This window comes from Giraffa tippelskirchi, chromosome 6 (assembly GCF_054371585.1).
Source record: "Giraffa tippelskirchi isolate mGirTip1 chromosome 6, T2T-mGirTip1v1.2.pri, whole genome shotgun sequence".
Taxonomy (NCBI): Eukaryota; Metazoa; Chordata; class Mammalia; order Artiodactyla; family Giraffidae; genus Giraffa; species Giraffa tippelskirchi.
In genome coordinates, this window is record NC_137280.1 from 68,821,986 (window position 1) to 68,844,407 (window position 22,422).

The 22,422-nt window shown below is 50.0% G+C and overlaps 1 protein-coding gene across 4 annotated transcripts in view; it reads right to left on the bottom strand.

The window, feature by feature from the left end:
- Positions 1 to 225: 225 nt before the first annotated feature.
- The window catches only part of NDRG1 (N-myc downstream regulated 1), a 57,047-nt gene continuing 34,850 nt past the window's right edge, over positions 226 to 22,422 (bottom strand). For all 4 annotated transcript variants that reach the window (XM_081505319.1, XM_081505323.1, XM_081505320.1 and 1 more), the window contains 11 exons: positions 20,625 to 20,687; positions 19,821 to 19,881; positions 18,296 to 18,382; positions 15,965 to 16,021; positions 13,098 to 13,201; positions 11,313 to 11,369; positions 10,449 to 10,500; positions 9,054 to 9,101; positions 7,907 to 7,942; positions 4,994 to 5,045; positions 226 to 2,094 (listed from right to left, as the gene is read on the bottom strand). In XM_081505319.1, coding sequence (XP_081361445.1) covers positions 1,883 to 2,094; positions 4,994 to 5,045; positions 7,907 to 7,942; positions 9,054 to 9,101; positions 10,449 to 10,500; positions 11,313 to 11,369; positions 13,098 to 13,201; positions 15,965 to 16,021; positions 18,296 to 18,382; positions 19,821 to 19,881; positions 20,625 to 20,687 — 829 coding nt within the window. In that variant the 3' untranslated portion in view covers positions 226 to 1,882. The remainder of the gene's footprint in view (positions 2,095 to 4,993; positions 5,046 to 7,906; positions 7,943 to 9,053; positions 9,102 to 10,448; positions 10,501 to 11,312; positions 11,370 to 13,097; positions 13,202 to 15,964; positions 16,022 to 18,295; positions 18,383 to 19,820; positions 19,882 to 20,624; positions 20,688 to 22,422) is intronic.

Here is a 22,422-nt window from a genome sequence, read left to right on the forward strand (position 1 = left end):
TGCTGGGTTACATGTATTATTAAAATTCATTTCACTTGTCTCTTTCTACCTTTTTTAATGTGACTACTTGAAGATATGAAGTTACATCAGTGGTTCGCATTGTATTTTTATTGGACAGTGATGCTCTGAAGGATTCCAAAGGTGAGGGGCATGTGGGCAGGAAGCCCCAGGTAAGACCCATCTCAATGCATGATGTCTCAGGTAGGGGAAAAACACACAAGCCACTGCAAAGTTACAAATTTATTGGTCTGGAAATAAATACAAATATCTCATTAAGAAACTCTTCTGGAAAGACTTGTACATAACAGCTTCTTGTTCTGATTCAACCATTTCTGCCTCCCAGGTGGTAGGTGACAGGTAAACTGAGTCATAATCCCCCAAGCTACCTAGAAGGCTTGACTCCTTCCTCCCAGTAACCACTAGGCCCCAGCAGCTGATGCACGCTGTTCCATTCATTCTGATCAAAACTTCCTATACCAAGATCCATGGTTAGCCAAAATGAGATCGAAAGGCAGTAAGTAGTACAGGAACTCGACAGCTATGTTGACATTGCCCAGAAATGTCAGTGGTGCCACCCCGTTCAGGGAGAAGTCAGAGGGGCAGGGAAGAGGGGAAGGCAGGAGAGAGAAGGAAATCCCATGGAATACACATTTCCGAATCTGTACATCTTCTGGGCCACCACTCCCCACGTGAATCCCCACCCCCTAGCTGAAGATCCTGGAAGGTCTCCAGGTCAGAAACCTTTGGCAGTCAAGTTCAGATTCACCCCCTCATTGTCAAAGATTGGAAGCAGGATTTAACTTAATCACACACGATTCCTGGAAACCAGATGGGATCGACTGAAATCACAACGGCACTGGATTCCATCACAACCACAAGGAATTCCTTACATCTAATCACCAAAAATACCACCCCACCCCAACAGCCCTGCCCCGGTGCTACTGCCTGGAGACACATCACAGCCAGGCCCAGCTGTTTGTAATCTTTCCATCTCAGAGAAAACAGCTATAAGTCTACACACTCTTCCCCATGAATGAAATAACCACTCGTTCATGTATTAGGGGTGGGAAGTAGGGGCGATGGAGGGGGAGGCAGGCAGCTGATTCAAAGCTTTAAGCACACAAATACCAAACGCCTGCCAAAACCGTTTCTTTGAAAAACTGGAAGATTTTGTCACCTACTTCTGTTGTCCGTTAAAAAATGCCAGGAAAACAGGTTTGTAGGCGTCGACCATAAAAAGTGTATATATGCACAAACGTTAAAAAAAAAAATCTATTTCTTCAAGTTAACTACACAGATTTGCTTTTTCCAAATACTTCGGAGCCTCTGCGTCAATTCCACCTCTCTCCCTGCTTCCTGTTTGGCTTTTTTTTAAAAAAGAGCTTCCCACCACTCCCTCCTCTCCCCTCCCCAATCAGAAAGGGTTGGTTTCCAGAATCTGGGTCTGTTTTTTCTTTAGTTGGAGAGGAAACAGGAAGTAGGTGGGCTGGGCTTCCAACAAGGTGTCCCTTTGTGCCAGGATGCTCCGGCCAGGCTAGCCTTGGATGGATCAAGTGTTTACTCTGCGCTGGTTTCTGGGAGTTTGGCGTCTCCGAAGGAGGGTAGGAGGGTGGCCTCTCAGCCCCTCGTTCGGGGGGACACTGAGGTGCATCTTTCCCTCTGGTCCACCCTGCCCTGCCCTCACTGGAAAGGGCGACCCCATAAACACCCAATCTCACCGTGTCATCACCAGAGCTCACTTGTACAAAATAAGCTTTGGATTAATACCAAGTTACGAGTTAACGTGCGGCTGGCAGGCAGGGGTGGGGAGGGGGGCCGGAAGAGGGGCAGCTACAGCGATTGATCCCAGAGTCTAGGGGCGGCCGGCCGGCCCTGAGGCTGCCTAGCAGGACACCTCCGTGGAGTTGGGCCCGGTGCTGCTCCCGGGGCCGCCAGAGTTGGGGATGATGTCCAGCCGCGTGCCCTCGCTGGTGTGCGAGCGGCTGCGGGCGCCCTCGCTGGTGTGCGAGCGGCTGCGGGCGCCCTCCAGGGACGTGACGCTGGAGCCTGACGCTGTGCGAGACCTCATCAAGCGGGTCATGCTGGCAGAGGGCACTGGGGAGAGAGGAGAGAGCCCAGTGAGGGGGTGGGCGAAAGCTGGAGGCGCCCGCACCTTGGCAACGCGGCCTGCTGCATGCCCCGCCTGCCTGGGGAACCTTTGCTCCTGTCCGTCCTCACAGCCATCCAGCCGCTGGGCTCCCCATCATTTCCATGCCCACTCACAGAGGTGAAGAGCCAGGCTCAAGCTGGGTGAGGACTGACTGGTCCCACCCTGGTATGAACCCCCCAGCTGGGTCTCGATTGCAGCTGTCTGCTACTCGCTTACCAGCTGTGGGACTCGAGGAGCGTCCCTCTCTGAGATCCCGGCCCCACGTGTAAAATCAGAATACTACCATGGACCCCCGGGTATCAGCGCCCCAGTGCGTGCCCACCACCCTGTAATGTCAACAGTCTCTGGAGTCAAGAGGATGTTCATAGTTGGCCCGGCTAATCCCTGCACGCCACAGGCTGGAAACTGAGGCCACACAGAGCAGTCAGCTGTCACCTCTTCCTGCGGGCAACCTGTGAGCTCCCAGGAGCTCTTAATGGCACTGTCCATTCTGAAGGACTTAAAATGCCCTTAATCGTGGCAGGTGGCTGAGAAGGTGGAATGAAGACCTCCACCTGTACTGGGTTGAATAGCACCCTCCCAAGTTCATGAGCACCACAATCTCTGACCATGACCTTATTAGGAAATAGGGTCTTTGCAGATCTATCTAGATAAGCTGAGTTCATCCTCGGTTAGGGTGAGTGCTAATGCAATGGCTGGTTTTCTCCTAAGAGGAGGAGACAGACGCACACCCAGGGAGCAGCCGTGTGAAGACAGGGCAGAGGTCAGAGTGATGTGGCCACAAGCCAAGAGCTGCTGGCAACCACCAGAAGCTGGAATGAGGGAAAGAAGGATTCTTCTTAGAATCTTTACAGGGAGCATGACCCTGCCTACATATAGGTTTTGGACTTCTAGCCTCTAAAACTGTAGTACCGTGAGAGAATAAATTTCCATTGTTTTAAGCCGTGCAGTGTGTAATTTGTTATGGCCACCCTAGGAAACTACTACATCAGCCGATTGAAGCCTCTTCGTCAAGATCACATTGAATAAAAGATGCCACACACCGAGGCAGTGATAAATACACATGCATGGAGGGGTTATGTTATTGGCTCAGTGGGCATATGTGTTGGCTTTCCGCCACAGACACCGTCAAACAGAATTCATCCTTGCATACTGAGTCTTCTTCTTAAAGAGCTAGCTCCTGAATCCAGGAAAAAAATCGGGATCTATCCCACACCTGTTGCTCACATACTTTCTCTGAGCCCCGCTGTTCCTTGATCCCACATCTGGGGTCTTACTGACCCTGAAGGGCTCTGATAACCCTACCATGGAGTCATGGATGCTAAGGGCTCGTCACACTGGCCCACGGCTGTGAGCAGGCACTTGGGAAATAAACGATTCCTTTCCTCATCTTTGGTGGATGCCGCTAGCTCTTTCTGTTGTCTTTCCCTGTGATCTGCAGGCTGCCTTCTGGAAAGAGAAGCCGACGTAGTGGGTGGGGGGAAACAAGGCTGGCCTCCCACTTCCTTTCTCCTCAGAATGCACTTTCAAAGCAGAAATCCAAACCTATGGCAGGTTCAAGACAAACAAGTTGCAATTCATGCCTGCAAGGTAAACAAAGCCTTTCTAGAGCTACTGCCTTTGCTGCACACTTTCCCAGAGGGGCAAAGACCCACAGGCAGATGTTTTCTGTTGGAAGAGGGCACTTTGGGACATGAATTCTGCCCAGAGCATGAAAATCAGGCTCGTTTGCTCTCAGCTGTGCTAAAAACTAAATGTGGATGAGGCCAATCTGAAAACTGCGGTCAGCAGACCAAACATAACATTACTATTTTAAATGAGCAAACAGTTTAAGACTCAGGAAAAAAAAAAAGGAAGTGACTAGACATTCAGACTTCTTAATTAAGATGGGCACTCAAATTAGAAATCCAGGTAGCAGAGAAAAAGAGCAAAACAAACCACATCAGGGCTGAAACTGTGGCTGACACACCAACATATACCAATGGTGGATGCTGCCCAGGAGTGTGCTTGAACTTGGGGTTGTCTGTCCCGGTCATGGGACTGCATTGCTGAAAAGGGGCTGTGTGTGTCTGTGAATAAACTGAAACCATAATGCAAGAAGCTACAGGTTCTTTAGTTATGCTGCTATTTATCCTTCAGTTCTCAAATCTAATGATTTAGCAGACACACTCTGCCTTGAATATGAGTGACTTCATCACCCATTTGCTCGGAGCTTTGCAGTTTTCGAAGAACTTTCACAGATCCCTACTCTGCTTCTTGCTTAATTTCTCAAAGCCTCAGTTTCGTCATTTGTAAAATGAGGATAAGAGTATCTCCTAGGAGTACTGTGATCATTAAATGAGAAAAAAAAGGACTTAATGATTTTCCACCACCACCATTACCATCACCACCATCACCCCCAACACCACCATCACCATCATTATCATCACCACCATCCATCCTCACGTCACCAGCACCACCACCACCACGACCACCATTACCGTGCTCGCTACAAGTCTCTTAGAGAAGCATGTAATCAAAATTAAAAAAGATTTTCATGGTTTCATGGTTTGTTGTCTTCTTGGTCCTCAGAGGGCTAGTCCTCACCCACACCTTAAAACATTCCCTGGTGTGAAACAGCTTCTGTTCAACAACGGAGGGAGAATGAGCCACTAGGGTATGAGGAGACACTGGAAGCTCTGCACTGCGGCCCACCCTCCACGCATCTAAATACTTCTTCCCTGACATGCCCGGCATGCAAAAAGCTAAAGCTGCCCAAGGTAACCCAGAATCCTCGACCCAATTCATTTCCAGTTCCCACGGCTGCCCCTCGACCCACCCCCTGCTGGGAAAGGCCATACTCACTGTATCCCATGCCCTGCACGAAGTACTTGAAGGCCTCGGCCAGCTTGGCTGGCTGCAAGAGAAAAGAGGGAAAGCGCAGTCAGTCACCGGAGGTCCGGATCATTCATGGCCACCGGGAGCCAGCCTGTGGTCCCCTTCATTAAAGAGCTTGGCAAAAGACGGAAGGCCACCACGTGTTGACAGGACAAAAATACAAAAGGAAAGGAAAGGCTGGGATGATTATGGAGAACAAAATTAGCTTCGGCCAGGAAGAAAAAGTTCAAATTCACTACATAGTTGGGGGAGCTTAGTGAAGTTACATGACCGGTCTGAGCCGGTTTTCTCACCTATATAATATGGGCAAAGTGCTACACCTGCATCTGAGGATTTTTGTGAAGAATCCCTCATTGGATAAACTGATGTGTCCAACTCAGCGTCTAGAAGGTAATGGTCACTCATTGTGCTAAGGGCTTTGTAGCACTCTCTCTTCTTCTTCCAACAATGACTTTACGAGGTTAGTGTCATCTTCATATACATTTCCTAGCTGAACAGATTTAAAGAGATAAACAATCCGTCCAAGGTCTTCTGGTTAATTAGTGGGCCTGCACATTAACCCAGGGTTTTCCAAATCCCATAGCAGCTTACTCTCGCCCCAGTAGCAGGCAGGCTGGTGGCTGGCTGGATGAAAGGATGGTGGATAAATGGATAGATGAAAATGAAAATAAGTGGATGGAAAGAAGGAAGGAAGATGGATAGATGAATAAAAGAAGGATGGATGGTCTTAAAGAAGGAAGGATGCAAGGATAAAAGGAAAGGAAAAATGGAAAAAGAGAAGGATGAGAGGATGGATGGATGGGTGAATAGACAAATCTCTTAATCAACTGGGCTACTTTAAATAAAATGAGTTGGGAGTGCTGCAAACATACCCAGATTGACCAATTACTCTCAAAATTTAACCTAAACCGGGAGGTGAATGTTTGGGTAAGTGTCATATTTGAAGGCTAATTAATTCCAACTCTCAAATGTAATGTCCTGGGTCTATTCGCACACCTTTTCACTTCCTTGGTGAGCCACCATCAGAGTGGCCTTGCCACCTCCACGAACACCTGCCACTGTTCTCAAAGAGCCAGGTGACATTTAAAGAAGAGTCTGTGCTGAAAGTGCCCTCTAGGAGTCGCGGGACGATAAGATAAGAACAAGAGTTGCAAGTTGGAGCTGCAGAAAGCCAAGGGCATCTGTGTTCAGCATGGTGGACAGAAACAAGAGGACAGGCTTGGAAACGAGATCTTGGCCCAAACTCGGCTCCCCTGCGTGCCCATAGGCAATCTCGTCCGTCTGATAGCCTCAATTCCCCTTCTGTGGCTGCAGTAGAAGGCATGTTCTTCCTCTCTCTAAAGCTTATTGCTGGGATTGAATAGAATGAAGGATGGGAATGCCCTTTGTAAACACACCCAACTTGCAAGGGCAGGAGAGGCGGGATTACAGAGCCATTGGTTCTCACTGGGCTGCTCTCCTGAGGGGCTGGGCTAGTTCAGCTCCTGCTAGGACATTTAAAATGTGTTTTGGCCCAGAAGGATGGGATGGGGAGGAAGGTGGGAGGGGGGTTCAGGATGGGGAACACATGTAAATCCATGGCTGATTCACGTCAATGTATGGCAAAAACCACTACAGTATTGTAAAGTAATTAGCCCCCAACTAAAATAAATAAGTTTATTAAAAAAAATTAAAAAAAAATAAATTGTGTTTTGGGACTTCCCTGGCGGTCCAGTGGTTAGGACTCTGTGCTCCCACGGCAGGGGCCACAGATTTGATCCCTGGTTGGGGAACTAAGATCTCACACCAAAATAAAATAAAGCATACTTTAATTATAGCTAGGGTTAGAGTCTTCTCATTTCAAATAGAGAAAGGAATAAAGGAGGGAGAGAGGAAAGAATAACGGTGCCCCTTCTCTCCAGCCAATTTAAGTTGCACTGTCTCAGCAGGGTGTCAAGCAGGCTGCGTGGATAAACAGCCCATCACTAGTGTGCAACTATTGACTCATATTTACATCTAAGCAGGCTCGACTGGGAACCCATCCGTTCCTTCGGAAACTGAACCATCCCATCCTTCTCTGGCTACTCCCAGCTATTAAACAGGCAAAACCCAACAGCAGATATGGACTTGAAAATACTTTGTTCTTTGCCAGTAGAAACAGAGAGGGACACTGGAAAGGGAGGCTAAGAGAGCCACCCAAGGCCACTTGTGCCTGATTGCTGCTGCATGCACACACACACACACACACACACACATGCGCGCGCGCACACACATATACACGTGTGTGCGCACACATACATATACACATGTGTATGCACAGAGACACACACACATGTACACACATGCATGTGCCCGGACACATACATATACACACATGCAAGCACACACACATACATGTGTGTGTACACAGAGATATATGTGCATGCACACACATACATATGCACATGTGCACGCACATGCACACACACACACGTGGGTGCACACAGACACACACATACATATACACATGTGGATGAACACACACACATGTGCACGCACACACACACACACACACACACTTTGGCCTGTCTCCTCTCTCTGCTCCTTGCTCTGGCCTTGGGCTCCAGGAGCCTGTGGCTACGGCCTTTGTTCTTCGGGGTCAGGCACACCTAGATTCTGGTCCATGACTGCCAAGCTGTGTCTGCTCAGCAAATCCCTTCCTGCCTTGAACCCAGTATCATCTGTTCAGGATCTGATACGTCCTGATGTGCAAGCACTTTTACAAACGGTAACAGGTCCACAATGTGTCATTAGTCGTCACGGTGCGGGGGTGGGGGGGGAACAGGCAGTGAGGTTAAAGGGGGTAACAGGTCCCAGAGGCCCATGCCATCCACCTGGGGAGTGGAGACAGGTGTGACTCACCTGAGAGATCTGTGGGAGGCCACCACAATCTGCCATCTAGGGGAGAGAGGGAAGCCAGTTAGTGCAAGGCCTTGGTGGAGGGCATGCTGACTCTGTGGACTGGCTGCAAGTGGGCATCCACTCTGCCCGCTGCCCTACCCCGGGTCCTGCCCTGCTGAGGGGGCCTGGGCACGTTATGGGTGGGGAAACCCCCACCTCACTTGGCCAGGCTGCTTTGATTACTATCTGTGTTGGCACTGAACTCTGCCTTCTCGGCAACCATTACTTGCAGCTTATGAGAAGCCAGGCGCTGTGCTAGGCCCTGTAGGTGGTCTCGCTCTGTCCCTCAAGAACCCTGGATGGCTGTCCCACTTTAGAGGCAGAAACTGGGCCAGAGAGAATTACAGGAACCTGCAAAGTTCCAACTGGGGTGTGTCTGACCCGAAAGCGTTCACTGCACAAGGCCCCATATACATGATCTCTTTAAAGACCCTTTGGAAGAGAAATGCAACATTCAAGCCTTCAGGTCTAATGAGGCTACTGGTTGGCCATCCTTGGTAAATGCTGTCGCTTCTGAAGGTCCTATTAAATTACCAAATCCAAAACCATCACTGCTTAAAGCCATTTCAGGCAAGTGTGAAGATTTATTCAAAGCCTAGGGCTCTGGAGCACGTGGGCAGGGAAATGAGGATGGGATGAGGGTGGGGAAACAGAGCTGGAAGGTCTCCGTGAGAGTGAGTGAAGCTGTGGCCAGCCTACGGTCCAGGCTCAAGGTCAAGGTCAGCTAACCCGGAGAGGCCCTCAGTCTAATGAGGATGTAGTGACAAGGCAGGGAACTGAGCTCCAGGGGCCCATGAAGCAGGGCAGGGTGGTACAGTGGGCAGAGTCTGTTTAGAATCGGGCCCCGCCCACACAATTCCTGTCCATCCCTCTCCAGAGCACCACAGCCAGAAGCCCATAAGCTGCTGGAGTCCCATACATAGATCCTTTCATCTTTGCAGTCTTGGGTTACCAGCCAGCACTCAGTAGATGTTTGTGAACAAACAGCCATCATTTCTGTGGTTTCTGACCACCATTTATACTATAATCAGGCACAACTCAATTCTGCAGAAAATTTTTGGGGTTTCTAAGAGAGAATAAATGCAACCCCTCATCGTTTTCCCTGTACCTTGAGGAGAGTGGTCTTTGTTGGGTCCAGTTTCGAGTTGCACTCCACCTGGATGGGAAGAGGGAGAAGAAATTTCTAATTTCCTACCTGGAGCCAAAGTCATAAACTTTACCCCCTCCCTGCCACTCTGCTACCATCATCAGAAATTCCAATATTCCTACTGGCATGGAAGAAAGAACACAGGCTGTGGCATTAAATAGATGGCTTTAAATTCTAGCCCTGCTATCATGAGCTGTGTGCTCTTGGACAAGTTACTTAACTTCTCTGAGCCTCAATTTCCTCATCAATAAAATAAAGATAGTATCTTTTTCAAAGGGTTGTTATGAAGATTAGCTAAAATGTAGAAGGTGCTACAGAAACAGTCACTAAATGAATGGGCTTCTTTAACCAGCTGCTGCCAGTGATTCTTCAGATTCAACATCCCCAGTCCTGACAACTAGTCTTCAAATGAAACCATATCCACAAAACTGGTTTCTTTCTTCAATTTCTCAGTGATCCTCTTAAAAGTGCATCCAGAAGTGGGCAAAATCCTCGCTTGTGATATCCAGAGTGCCTAAAGTAGAATTATCACCTCTTAATGTGAGCAATGTATCTTTATTGATACATCCTATGATTATGTCCAGTGGACTTAAGGTTAAATGTTAGTTGCTCGTCGTGTCTGACTCTTTGCGACCCCATGGACTATAGCCCTCCAGGCTCCTCTGTCCATGGAATTCTACAGGCAAGAATACTGGAGTGTGTTGCCATTTCCAGTGGACTAGACTGCAATAAATTCATGGTTCACTTGGATACCCCAGGTCTTTACTAAATGAACATTTGCAGACCCTACGTTAGCTCACCTCACAAAGCACATCACCACTCTAGACTCTTCCCAACAGCCCCTAAGTCTCCCATGTCCCCAGCTACAGTGATGTTGGGAAGACAGAGTCCTTGTTTTACCTTCACAACATCACAGGTGGGAATTAAGGGGTGAAATGAGCCAGAAAGCCTTTCCTAAGCTCTGCTCCCCAGGTACCTTTCTGCCCTGCCAGATGATAAGGTTCCAACCAGGTCTGAAAGTGCCACCTGACTCTCAAATGAGCAGAGAGTCTCCTGGCCAGGAATTCGAGTGGCAACATGCCCATATAAACAAGACAGTGGGAGGCAGCTCGGCAGGTGAGGGGGCCTGGGAGAGGAGTTAGAAGGCCCACTGCCAAGTAACTAGAGCTGGCGGTCAGCAGGGAAGGCAGCCAGTGGCTGAGCCCTCTGCCCAAAGTCCAATACGGCATCCAAAAGATGTCACTTTCCCTGATGGGAGCAGAGGAGGGGCAGAGGGTGGGCAGGGAGACTTCATACAAAGTCGATCAGATCTGGACATCGATTTAAGCACAGAAGCTACTGGTGATTTCCACATACCACAGCATCCACAGCAGGAGAACTGTCCCCAACCACCAACAGAGCAGGACACCTGGGGGCAGGGAGAGATGGGGAGTTAACACAAGGTTCATTTAAAGATCCTCATGTCCCCACACCTGCCAGGTTGGGACCAGAATTCTTAAAAAAAAATTATTTTGTTTTCCCCCATACTCTTCGCTCTTTCACTGCCTTCTTTCTCCACCCTCTGCTTTTAGTCTTAGGATAAAATGGGTAAGTAGTCATTTACACTCTAGTATGAATTTAAGCCAGAGAATTTCTATGCCCTGATATTTTACTTTCAAGTACTCCTCAAGGAAGGATGAGCAAGACTTTGCCAGTCATCAAAAACAGAGACAAAAAGGACACACCTAATTAAGGAAATGGCATGTGCCAAATTCAGGTGTCAAATAATATGGTTCATGTAAAGAACTATAATAAGACATAGTCATTACTGGTGGAATCCAATTGGTCATACCCACGACTGTCTTTTCCTTCTAGTTTTATAAAGCACTTAAAGGTGGGTCCTGTGCCTTATTTGTCTCCAGACTCAGTGAAGCAAAGCCTCAAACAGTTGGGCATAGAGTAGGTGTTTCATAAATTCTGTCAGGTGTGGTTATTAGCATGCTTTGTTTGAGATCTGAGGTCCCCCCAACCCTAGGTCTCAGGGACACCCTACAAACCAAACTCCTGCACAAGGAGATGAGTGAGGCTGGGTCATGCCAAATCCCTGGGTAGAATCCACCCAGGTCTTCCCCACTGGGCTGTCTAGCACCAGGCAGCAGTCCTGCCAAGCTCAGGACTAAGACGCTGCCAGCACTGGCCAGCAAAGCTGAAGAGACAGTGCAGGGAGGAAGGGCAACTCACTGCAGGGTGACTGTGTGGGCTCCAGGCATCGGCCGCTCGATCTCTAGGTCCCGCCGGCTGCAGACAAACAACAAACAGATGCACCATTATAACAGCATACCCCCCACTGGAGGAAGCCCCCTTGCACCCAGGCAAGCCCAGGAGTCCTGCACTGGCCACTCTGGCAAACAGCCACCCACATTCCATGCTGTGTGGGGTCCCACCCCAGCCTCTCTGAGTCCATAGAGTGGCTTCAGGGACAGCAGGGCTCATACATTTCCTGTGGACTCCACCTTATTGTCCTCTGTTTTGTTTTGTTTTGTTTTTTCCTTTTATGCACAAATCACATCCTTCTGTGGAGCCTTCCTCATTCCCACCTGTCCCCCAAGCCACAGCCTTCACCTCCCAAATGCTGTCCAGGCTCTTCTTTTAGTCTGAGTCTTACTCTCACACCTAACTTGGAGTCCTCTACACAGTAACCAAACCATCTCTTTAGAACTCAGATCTGATCCTTTCTCTCCCTCCTTTTAAACCCTCCTATGGTTTCTCACTGTATGGATGGCCACCAGCCTCTCCCTGCCTGGCACCTCCCAGCATGAGACACCCTTTCCCAGCCCACAGCCCGGAGCCAGTCCAGCTGGATTCAAATCAGGCTCCTCTGCTTGCTAGCTGTGTGACCTCAGGCAGGGTGCTGAACCTCTCTGTGCCTTCGCTTCCTCAGCAGGAAATGATGGTGAGGGCACCCTCGTCATAGAGTTTTAGGAGGTGAGGCATCAGTTCTTTCCTGCAGCGTGTGGGGCTGCGGGGAGCTGCTATTGGTTTCCTCAGTGCCCACCACCCAGTCAAAAGCCTGCCCACTCCAGTCCTCACTAGTGTTGGCTGAATGAATGGGTGCTCAGCCTCCGTGTCTTTAGCTACTCGCTGTGAGTATTACCTGGCCCTCCATCACTGAGAGGCTGGGAGGAAGGTAGGTGGGAAGGGACACGGATGCCCTTCATGAAGTTGAGTTATTAACATGTGAAGAGACACACAGCCCGGGAGGCTTGTCCCTGACCCGTCCGTGGAGTGGGAGACTGAGTTCCCTGGGGATTCTAGAACCCCTGGCCGACATCAGTGGCCCCGAGCTGTCCCCTTCCCTAGCTGAGCCCCAGACTGTCACCCAGGTATGCTTGAGAGGGCTGCATCCTTGCCAAAAGCCAGGCTCAGTTGCTCCTTACCCTTGGAATGAGTCCCTCACCTCCTAGTAGCCTTTCTGGATTCCCCTCCACGTCCCTCTCAGCTCTCCCCACCTCTGGTCCTTCTTAGGGTCAGTCTCAGCACAGGCACACACTTAAATCCATGTGCAAACCGTTTGCCATGTGACTGTTCCCACTCATGCTTGCACCCTTGGTGATCTGGAGGGGAGTTAAGCTCCTTGCAAAGTCTATGTGTTCTCAGTCGTGTCTGACTCTTTGAGACCCATGGACTGTAGCCCACCAGCCTCCTCTGTCCATGGGATTCTCCAGGCAGGAATACTGGAGTGGGTTGCCATTTCCTACTCCAGGGGATCGTTCCAACCCAGGGATCGAACCCGCGTCTTCTGTGTCTCCTGCACTGGCAAGGTGGATTCTATACCACTGTACCACCTGGGAAGCCCCCTTGCAAAGGATCAATACTCAAAACTCCGGGAGGCACCTGACTTCCCAGGGCCCTTACTGGGCACCCAGGACTGCATCTTATATTAACTTTATGCTCTCCCTTCCCTTGCCCCATCTTAGTTCTGGACCCACAACAGCGGCCATCGTGTGACCCAGCAGCACTGGGTACCTGTTGTAGGCGTTGATGAACAGGTGCAGGTTGCTAGGGTTCATGTCGTTCACAATGTGGTGGCGGTAGGTGTGGACCACCTCCACGTTGTTCTGCATTTCCTCCTGCACAGAGAGAGGAGAGAATGTCATTTGTGGGAACTACGGCGCTGGCTGGTAACCACCTTCACCAATCTTCGTTTTGTTCAGGTACAAAGTGAAGACAGTAATGCCTCATCCACAGGCCTGCTACGGACCCAAGGGAACCTTTGGGAAAGCAGAAGCTATACCCAGAAGCAGACTGATGTCTGAATATCAGCTGGGAGGAGAACAATCGCAAAGCTGGAGGGGCAAGCATGCCTTTCTGGGCTCAGACTTTGGGAGTTTTGATCTGAACTCAGTCCTCCTGGGTCTGAACTTGGCTCCATCACTGTCCTTTTATTGTACAAGTGTTTTACCTCTCTAAGCCTCAGATTCCTTTAAAAAAAAGAGTGGGAGTGACATCACCTACTTCATCAAATTGTAGGATTTAATAAAGGTTGGGCTGTCTGGAAAGCCCACTGTAAACAGTAAATACCGATGCGACTTTAGCAATTACTATTATTTTCTTTTTAATGGAAATAGGTGAAAAGTTTTTCATGTTTGCAAAACAAAACCAACCCATGCAATGGGAAGTTGCCGGAAAGAAGCTCAATCTTGATTCCCTGGAGGACCAACCAGACCTTTGCAGAAGGCCGGCCTCAGCCTTCTCTCTCCCTGGTTTCTTTCTGAATGTGATTTGAGACAAACAAGTTATGAGCTTGTTCTGTTTCTCATTTGTACAACAGAGGATGCTGCAGTTTCATGAAAGGGCCTGATGTAATTGACGACAACCAGATCAAGAGTAGGAGGGAGCAAAGAAGGGCCAGTGTCGGCCCAGAGCTGTGTCAAGACAGTCCACGGTTACTGAAGCAACAGGGACCAACTAGCTGTTCTCCCAGAAAAAGTCGGGAAAGTCACACTCTGAGGAATTGTGCCGGGGTTACAGATCAAAACAACTGTGGTGATTTGGGGGCACCAACAGACACCCCAAGGAATTTCAGGTACAGTCAGGCAGTTCTCACTCTATACTTGACACCCCCCTTCCAAGAAAACACAGACATTGGCTCTGATCTTTCCTATATTCCTATGAGGTTCAGATTATACACTCAAGGTGGAGAAAATGTAATGGAAACTGAAACATAAAAAAAGAGGACTTTGGCGGGCTGAGAGGTTGTCCCAATGATATGTTCACATCACATTCCTGGACCTTGTGAAGTTAACTTATTTGGAAATAAAGGTCTTTGCAGATGTAATTAAGTTAAGGATCCAGAGATGAGGTCATCTTGCACTATCCCGGTAGGTTCTAAATCCAGAGACTTAGAACCAGCGTCCTTGTAAGAGAAAGGCAGAGGGAGATTTGAAACAGATATAGAGAAAGCCGTGCAAAGCTGGAGGCAGAGACTGGAGTGAGGAACCACCTGCCAAGGGATGCCGAGGCTACCGGAAGCCGGAAGAAGCAAGGAAGGACCTTCCCATAGTCCCATTGGAGGACTGTGGCCCGGCTGACACTGATTTCAGACTCCTGGCCTCCAGAAGTGAGAGAGAATATATGTCTGTTATTTTAAGATACCCAGCTTGTGGTACTTTGTTACAGCAGCCACAGAAAACTAACATGAGGATGAAACAAGATGCACACTGCAGCAACCCAGCACACATCTGCTTCCCTGGGTGTCATGTGGTCACTCTCTCCAGCTGGGGAGCAAGCAGTGGTGTGTAGGCCACACACAGGGAACGGAACACATCACTCTAGGCTGGAGGGGCAACGAGGGGCACTTCAGACCCATATCAAAGCCCTCTCCCTCAGCGGGAGGTACAAAGCCAGTCAGGGGCCACATTGGCCGGGGGACAGGGTAGAACCACGCACCACTCCCGAATCAACAGGGGCTTGGCTCAGACCAGCCTCAGTGGGGGACCTGCACGACAGCCCATCTGAGAGCCAGGTACCAGCAGAGGCACAGGTGGCCAGCATCCCGCATCGGTTAAGGAACCCCCGCTGGAGCCAGACTCATGGGTTCCAATCTCAGTCCCTCTCGCTGGCTGTGAGACCTCACACAGGTCACTCAACCTCTCTGGTCTCAGTTTCCTCATCCACCACTGGGGGGAAAAATATCCATAACTGAGAATAAAAAGTCTTTCTCACGCAGATCACAGAGTACCTTAGGACTGAGCCTGACACACTCCATAGATGTGCTTGCTGTTGGTTTTGTCATAGCCCAGAGCTGAAAAGAACCCAACATCCATCAATAGGTGAATGGAGAAGCAACCTCTGGTCCATCCACACCACGGAACACCACTCAGCACGACAAAGGGATGAACTCTCGATATGCTCATCAACACAGATGGCTCGCAAAATGATTACGTGGACTGAAAGGAGCCAGACTGAAAAATTAAGGAGCCCATACCGCGTGATGCTGTTTACATAAAACTCTAGGGAATGCCAGCGAACCTGCAGTGACCCAAAGAGGGTCAGAGGAGGATGGCGAGAAGGAAGACCGGGCGGCCCCGGGGAGGTCCTGGGGGGGAAGGTGTGTTGTTAGTCACCTGGGCTTCAATGATGGTTTTTACTGGTGTATACGAATGCCAAAATCTGTCACATTTTATACTTTCAATATGTGCAGTTACTGTACTTCAATAAAGCTGTTTAAAAAGACTTCTGTTAAAGGGAGAGCGAGAGAGAAGGAATGACCTGACGACTGTGAATGAGTCACGACTGGCTATTTGAGGAGGGTCGGGGGGTCGCCCCTGCTCCGCGCCCTCTGTGCGGGGCAGCACATGACTGAACAACACAACACCAGGTCACACGCTCACCTTCCCGAAGAGGTGCGACACCACCATGTCTGGAAGGGCTTGGGTCCATCCGGAGATCTAGGAGGACAGAGGCAGGCAGGATTAGATTACAGGCGTTCGCAGCTGCCAGACAGGGTCAGCAAACCCCACTGCCCTGGGGCGCAGCAGCGGCGCGGGCTCTTCCGCATTCAAGTCTGGGGTCACCCCCACAATGGAAGGTAGTCACCTGTCTCCAGTTACCTACGGGGCCTGGAGCCCTGGAAGATGCGGCCTGGCCCCCCATCAGTTCCTTACGCTCAGAGCCCCGGGCACAGGAGATGTGGGGAAAATGTGTCTGAACAAAGACCTCACGTGTTCCCAGCCTTCACCAGGCCACAGCTCATCAAGTCCTCAGCAAGGGGCGGCGGGGGGTGTGGGGTAAGGTGTTGTCTGTTGCTTCCAAACACACACTGAGTTGCTGGTCTATACAACAGGATCTGTTTACACCCAACTATCCTTTCAGTGTCATCCTCCAGACTTTTCCCTCTCAAGCTAGTTTCCTCTCTCTGAATATTATGACCTTCTCTTCTCTACCTGCTTCCATTGACAAAGCTAGGTATACAGCAGGAGTTCCATAAATGCTAGGCATACAGCAAGAGCTCCATAAATGCTAGGTATACAGTAGGTGCTCCACAAATGCGGTATACCCAGCATTTATGGAGCGGTATATACAGCTAGGTATAAATGCTAAGTATACAGTAGGAGCTCCATAAATGTGTGTTGACCAACTTCAGTGTCAAGCAGGGACTGGTAGGGGAGAGAAGCTCTAGACCTGGGTGTTCTCCTAGCTGTGTGACCCTGGGTTTGGGGGGCGTGTCACAGAGCCGCTGGACCTCAGACCTCTCATCATAACCAGGGTGCCGGGAAGCTCAGAGTCACGAGGCCAAGGCGAGGGTTACATGAGACAACTACACATGTCCCAGGATCTGACCCCAGTGTCTGACACACACTAGACCCCCGAGAGAGAGCTATTCTACCAGGGCTGTGGCTGAGAAGGAAAGATACAAACAGTAAAACCCACAAACAGCACTCAGGCCCATGTCAGCCAATGGTCAACATCCCAGCCCCATGTCTGGCACAGGACAGCTACCAAGAAGCCAAACTGGCCCACTGCAGTGTCACTCCCTTTGCTGGAAAACAAAATAAAAAACAGGGAGTGTGTTCCGCTCCTGAATATCATGCCGGCGGGAGGAAAGGGCTCCCGTGTCCTGGCAGAATGTTCCAGGAAGAAATGAAATATCGGAGTGGCCAGGGTGGGGTGGGAGGTGTGTGGAAGGGCACGACCCCTTCACACTCCGTCCCTGACAGCCACCCCAACCTTGGCAAAAACACACTTTCCAAATGAGAAGCCAGGATAACCCCAGCTTGAAAGCCTTTGTCCTGTTTCCATTGGAACAGTTTCCCCTTCTCCTTGGCAAATACTGGGGCCTTTATGAAAAAAAACAATAATCATTTTTAAAAGATAAACAAGGAACCCAGCCAGAGCCGAGCTTCCCGAGACAGCGAGGGCCCTTGCCCGGGCAGGGATGTGTCCTGTTCTCTTTGCATTTCCTGCCCTGTGGAGCTTGGCTCTAGGTGGGCACCTGACACCTGCTGATGGAGGGGCAGGGCCCACAGTGAGCCCAGCTCAGAGGCGATCCTAGGACCACAGAGTCCAAGGGGTCCTGCCCAGCCCCAGTTCTCTCACTGCCTGGCTCTGTGCAACCCTGGACAATATCCTAACCCTGCAACCCTCAGTTTCCTCCTCCATAAAATGGTCATGACAATCCCCACTCCTGGGGTGACTGAGGACTGAATGAGGTCATGCGGATATAGCCACGGAGTGTAGAAAGAGAACCTGGTAAGTACTCAACACATGTTAGCTAATTATTATTGGCATAAAACCAAGTGGCATAAAATCAGTGCCAAATACGTATTTTTTTAAAATTAATCATATGTGGGTGACTGGTCTGACAGACATTTGTCTTGTTCATCTTTTTAGTCTCAGCATCTTGATATAAACCCAATGCGTGCTATGTCCCCAGTAGATACGTCTTAACCCAGGCTCTCCTTATCAAAGCTGGCTGGAGACCCACATCCCATTGGTATCACTGACTTGGACAGCAGTGTCTTGTTGAAATCCGAACGGCACATGGCTGAGGTCATGTTCACTGTTCAAAGCCAAGCAGAGGGAAGCTGCCTTCTTTGCTGGGGGGGGGTGGAGGGGTGGGGCAAGGAGAGGTCCCTTGCAGTCTGTCCTCCAGACAGAGTCGGGCACGCCTGGCCCTCTGCAGGTTGGGATACCCCTGGCTGACCCCAGGCCCCCAGGCTCACCTTGGAGGCCGCCCAGTCCATCCAGCCTTCCGCACACGGGTTCACGTTGATGAGCACAAGGCCCTCCACCATCTCGGGGTTGTTGAGCTGCAATTCAAAGCATGAGGTGAGAGAGACAACCCAGCCACAGGAGAGACTGTGAACTTTGAAGTCAAACTAAAGACAGAGAAAAGTCAAGAGGGTTCATGTGGACCCCCAGAGCAGGCTGATGCTCTGGATGTGCCCCCCACTTCCAAAACTGAGGTTCCAGCCTAGTAGACACTACATGGGACTTCTGAGAGAGTGGAAAGAGGAAACTGTAGGAGGAGTAGAAGCACACATGATTGGCAGACCTGCCTGGGACACGTCACTTCACTCTGCTGCCCCTCAGCTTCCCCAGCTGTGAAATGGGTACATTATACTACGGACTTCATAAGTCAGACAAGGTAACTGGCTCTTCAGTAATCAGTAAGAATCCTCTTACTTCTCAGAGATACGGAGATAGATATCTAAGATACAGTTGAGACTGTGTTTTATGGGCTCAGAGCCTAGACAGCCAGACCATTTTGTATTCATGCTAGCATTCTTAACCTCTAGAAAGTCCAGCAAATAATAGGCCGTCAGATTACATATGGTTGAATAAAATGAGCATCACTGCATTTTGAAACAATTGTCTGGTCAGGATACAGAGGACCTGATAGCCCCTGATGTGGACCCCTAGTAATGTCAGTGACATTCATCATGCTAACATGCGCATCTCTGATTAGTTAAGCATCAGTCAGGGTCCAAGACTTTCCTGACTACAAAAACTGTGCACCTGTCACAAAGAAGTGCCATAACAGGACACTCAGTGATGTGAGGACCTGGCCACGATCAGGACGATGATAAAGGAATCTGTTTAGTGCGGCATTTCAGTGAAGGGGAAAGAGACACTGCTATGCACCTAGGTGTACAGCCCTCACATGCCACAGGCAGACACAACTCTGGACCACACACCCCCACGTGAACTGCGGTTCTCCCTTGGGAAATGGAATTACGGTTCATTTTTTTTTTCCTTTTGTGATTTTTTTCTTTATTTGCTGTTTTTACAATTTTCTGCCTTAATCTTGAATTAATTTTATTTAAAACATATTTTTAAAAAAGTTTCTTTTTAACCAACAAGGACCTACTGTACAGCACATGGAACTCTGCTCAACATTATACAGCAGACTGGATGGGAGGGGAGTTTGGGGGAGAATGGATACATGCATATGTATGGCTGAGTCGCTTCACTGTTCACCTGAAACTATTACAACATTGTTCATCGGCTATGCCCGAATGGGGGCTTCCCGAGTGGCTCAGATGGTAAAGAATCTGCCTGCAATGTGGGAAGTTCCCCTGGAAAAGCGAATGGCTACCCACTCCAATATTCTTGCCTGGAAAATCCCTGGACAGAGGAGCTTGGCAGGCTACAGTCCATGATATTGCAAAGAGTCGGGCTTTACTGAGTGACTAACACACTATACTCCAATACAAAATAATAAGGTAAAAAAACAAAAAAACTCACAGCAAATCGAGTGAGGATGTAGGCACCTGCTCCAGTTCCCATTCCAATGATGCTCTTCAGCCTAGAAGCAGAAATAAATATTCACATCCCAGATGAGGGAGCGATGGGAGGCCATGCAATCCTCGCCCTCTGTCTTGAGGAGGCCCGTCTCCCCCAGCGTCTGTCCTGGGCATCCCTGAGCGTGGCTGGCACCATGCCATCTTACATGCCCTGGAGGACCTGCGATGCCAGGTGCTCTGTGGCCTCACAGAAGACCACGACCTTGGGAAGACACGTCCTTTCCCCTCATTCTGCTCCTGACTGTGGTCAGGCTTGGACAGCCCGATGGTCATTTATGGGAAGGCCTAGTCCCTGGACTGCCTCTTCCCACTCTTCAGCTGTATTTTGGGTTCTAAAATTTGGAAGGCAAGTGAACTGGGCAAGAACTCTGAGGCGTTATCATCACATGAAAGGCTCAAAGAAGAAGGAAATGAGCACTGAATAAATAAGGGCCTGGAGGGAGACGTGGAGGGCTTGGGCAACCAGTTCCAGAACATTCCATGGGAAAGAAAAAGCAATAAGAGAAGAGAGGTGAGGAAAGGGTGGGTCGAGTGGCTGCCATCATGGGGTGGATTCACTCAGGAAGAAGAGTCCGATTTGCAAGAAGCACAGCAGAGTAAAGAGTCTGTTTGAAAACCAGTGCAGAGTGTGACAAGCTGATTTCTTCCCTATCTTTAAACATCCACCTCGATTTCAGTGGTGGGGCCAGGTCAAGGCCCCAGGAGAAATAGAAGCTAGAGGTCACTTTTCTCTGCAAGCTCTTACCCAAACTGCTGCAGGACTCCAGGGAGCATCTCAGCCAACTGGTCCATGGACGGATACATGTATCTTGGGGGAAGGCACACAGAGGCAGTTAGCGAGAGCGCGGACCCCGGCAGAAAGAAACAGCGCAAACTGGAACACGCTTGAAGGGCAGGGACAGTGTGGCAACCTGCCTCGTGCACCCAGACCCCTCAGTCTAGTCCCTCCGTGGCCCCCATTCCAGGCACCCCACAGTCTACACAGCCTGTTCCTCTGAGGGAGGATGCTCTCTATCCTAATCCCCTCAACCCTTTACTTTGTAAAGTGGCTCTTTACAAACTGCTTCCTATGTTCCAGGTCCCACACCGAGCATTAAATGAGCATTGTAAACTCATTTGGGCTTCCCAGGTGGCGCGGTGCTGAAGAATTCCGCCTGCCAATGCAGGAGACGTAAGAGATGCAGGTTTGATCCCTGAATCAGGAAGACCCCCTGGAGTAGGAAAAGGGCAACCCACTCCAGTATTCTTGCCTGGAAAATTCCATGGGCAGAGGAGCCTGGTGGGCTACAGTCCATGGGGTCACAAAGAGTCAGACATGAATGACCACAGCACATAAGCTCATTTAATCTTTACAACAAATCTCTAAGGTTGCTATGATTTCCCTTGTATAAAGATTATAAATATCACTGAAGCTAAGAGAAAAGTGATTTGGTTTCGTAGACGAATGGGGACTTGGAGCTATTAGGATTTCAAAGGAGATGCCCTGGCAGCCCTGCCAGGAAGTGTTCCTGATCTTAGGAAAACCTCTCTCTTAACTCCTCTCCCCAAGAGATGCCTGGGACACAAGGTGGAGAACGCAAAACACCCTGATAGGGTGGACACAGTGGGCTAATTCAGCTTCAAGAAAGGAGACCTGGGGGAGTTTAAGGCACAGAGATGCCTCAATTCACACATCCTCTGGGACCACACCTTTCATTTAACAGAGGGCTGGAGGAGCTCCCCTTGGTTCAAAACTGGCCGATGACAGCAGGTACAGTGGAGGGTGATGGTGGTGAGGGCTCACACTGGGGCAGTTAGGGAGCCTGCTCCAATCCTTTGGCCACCTGACACAAAGAGCCAACTCATTGGAAAAGACCTTCATGCTGGGAAACACTGAGGGCAGCAGGAGAAGGGGGCAACAGAGGATGAGATGGATGGATGGCATCACTGACTCAATGGACATGAGTTTGAGCAAACTCCGGGAGATAGTGGAGGACAGGAAAGCCTGGCGTGCTGCAGTCCATGGGGTCACAAAGAGCTGCAGTCCCTGGGGTCACAAAGAGTCAGACACAACTCAGGACTGAGCAACGACAACAACAAGGAGCCTGCCGGCTGCCTGGGTCTGACTTTAGGGCGAGGGCGTCTCCTTTGCCAGATGCAGGAAGCAACAGAGGTTCCCATCACCAGCTCCTTAGCAGGGCCCGGAAGGGGTCTCTTGTTCCCACTGTGCCCGCCTTTTCAACGGGGACACAAGTGGTCCAACCCCTGGTCCCACACAGAGCCACTTCCCAGCCTGGCTCTTTCCCCTCGACCAGCAGCATCCCCTGCCCACCATGTCACCCTGAACCCAGGTTCTCCTTCCGATTATCTCCCATTTCGAGGCTGGCTTTGCCTCCCCAGAGCACTGTGCCCACACCTTCTCAGGGGGCACCCCCGTGTAGGAAGCTGACTCCAGACACAGGAGGGCCAGCCAGGGGCCCCCATCCCTGCTTTGCCAACTCAACCTCGGGATGAAGGGCGTGTACTCTGGAGGGCCGAGGAGACCCCCAACCACAGCAGGCAGA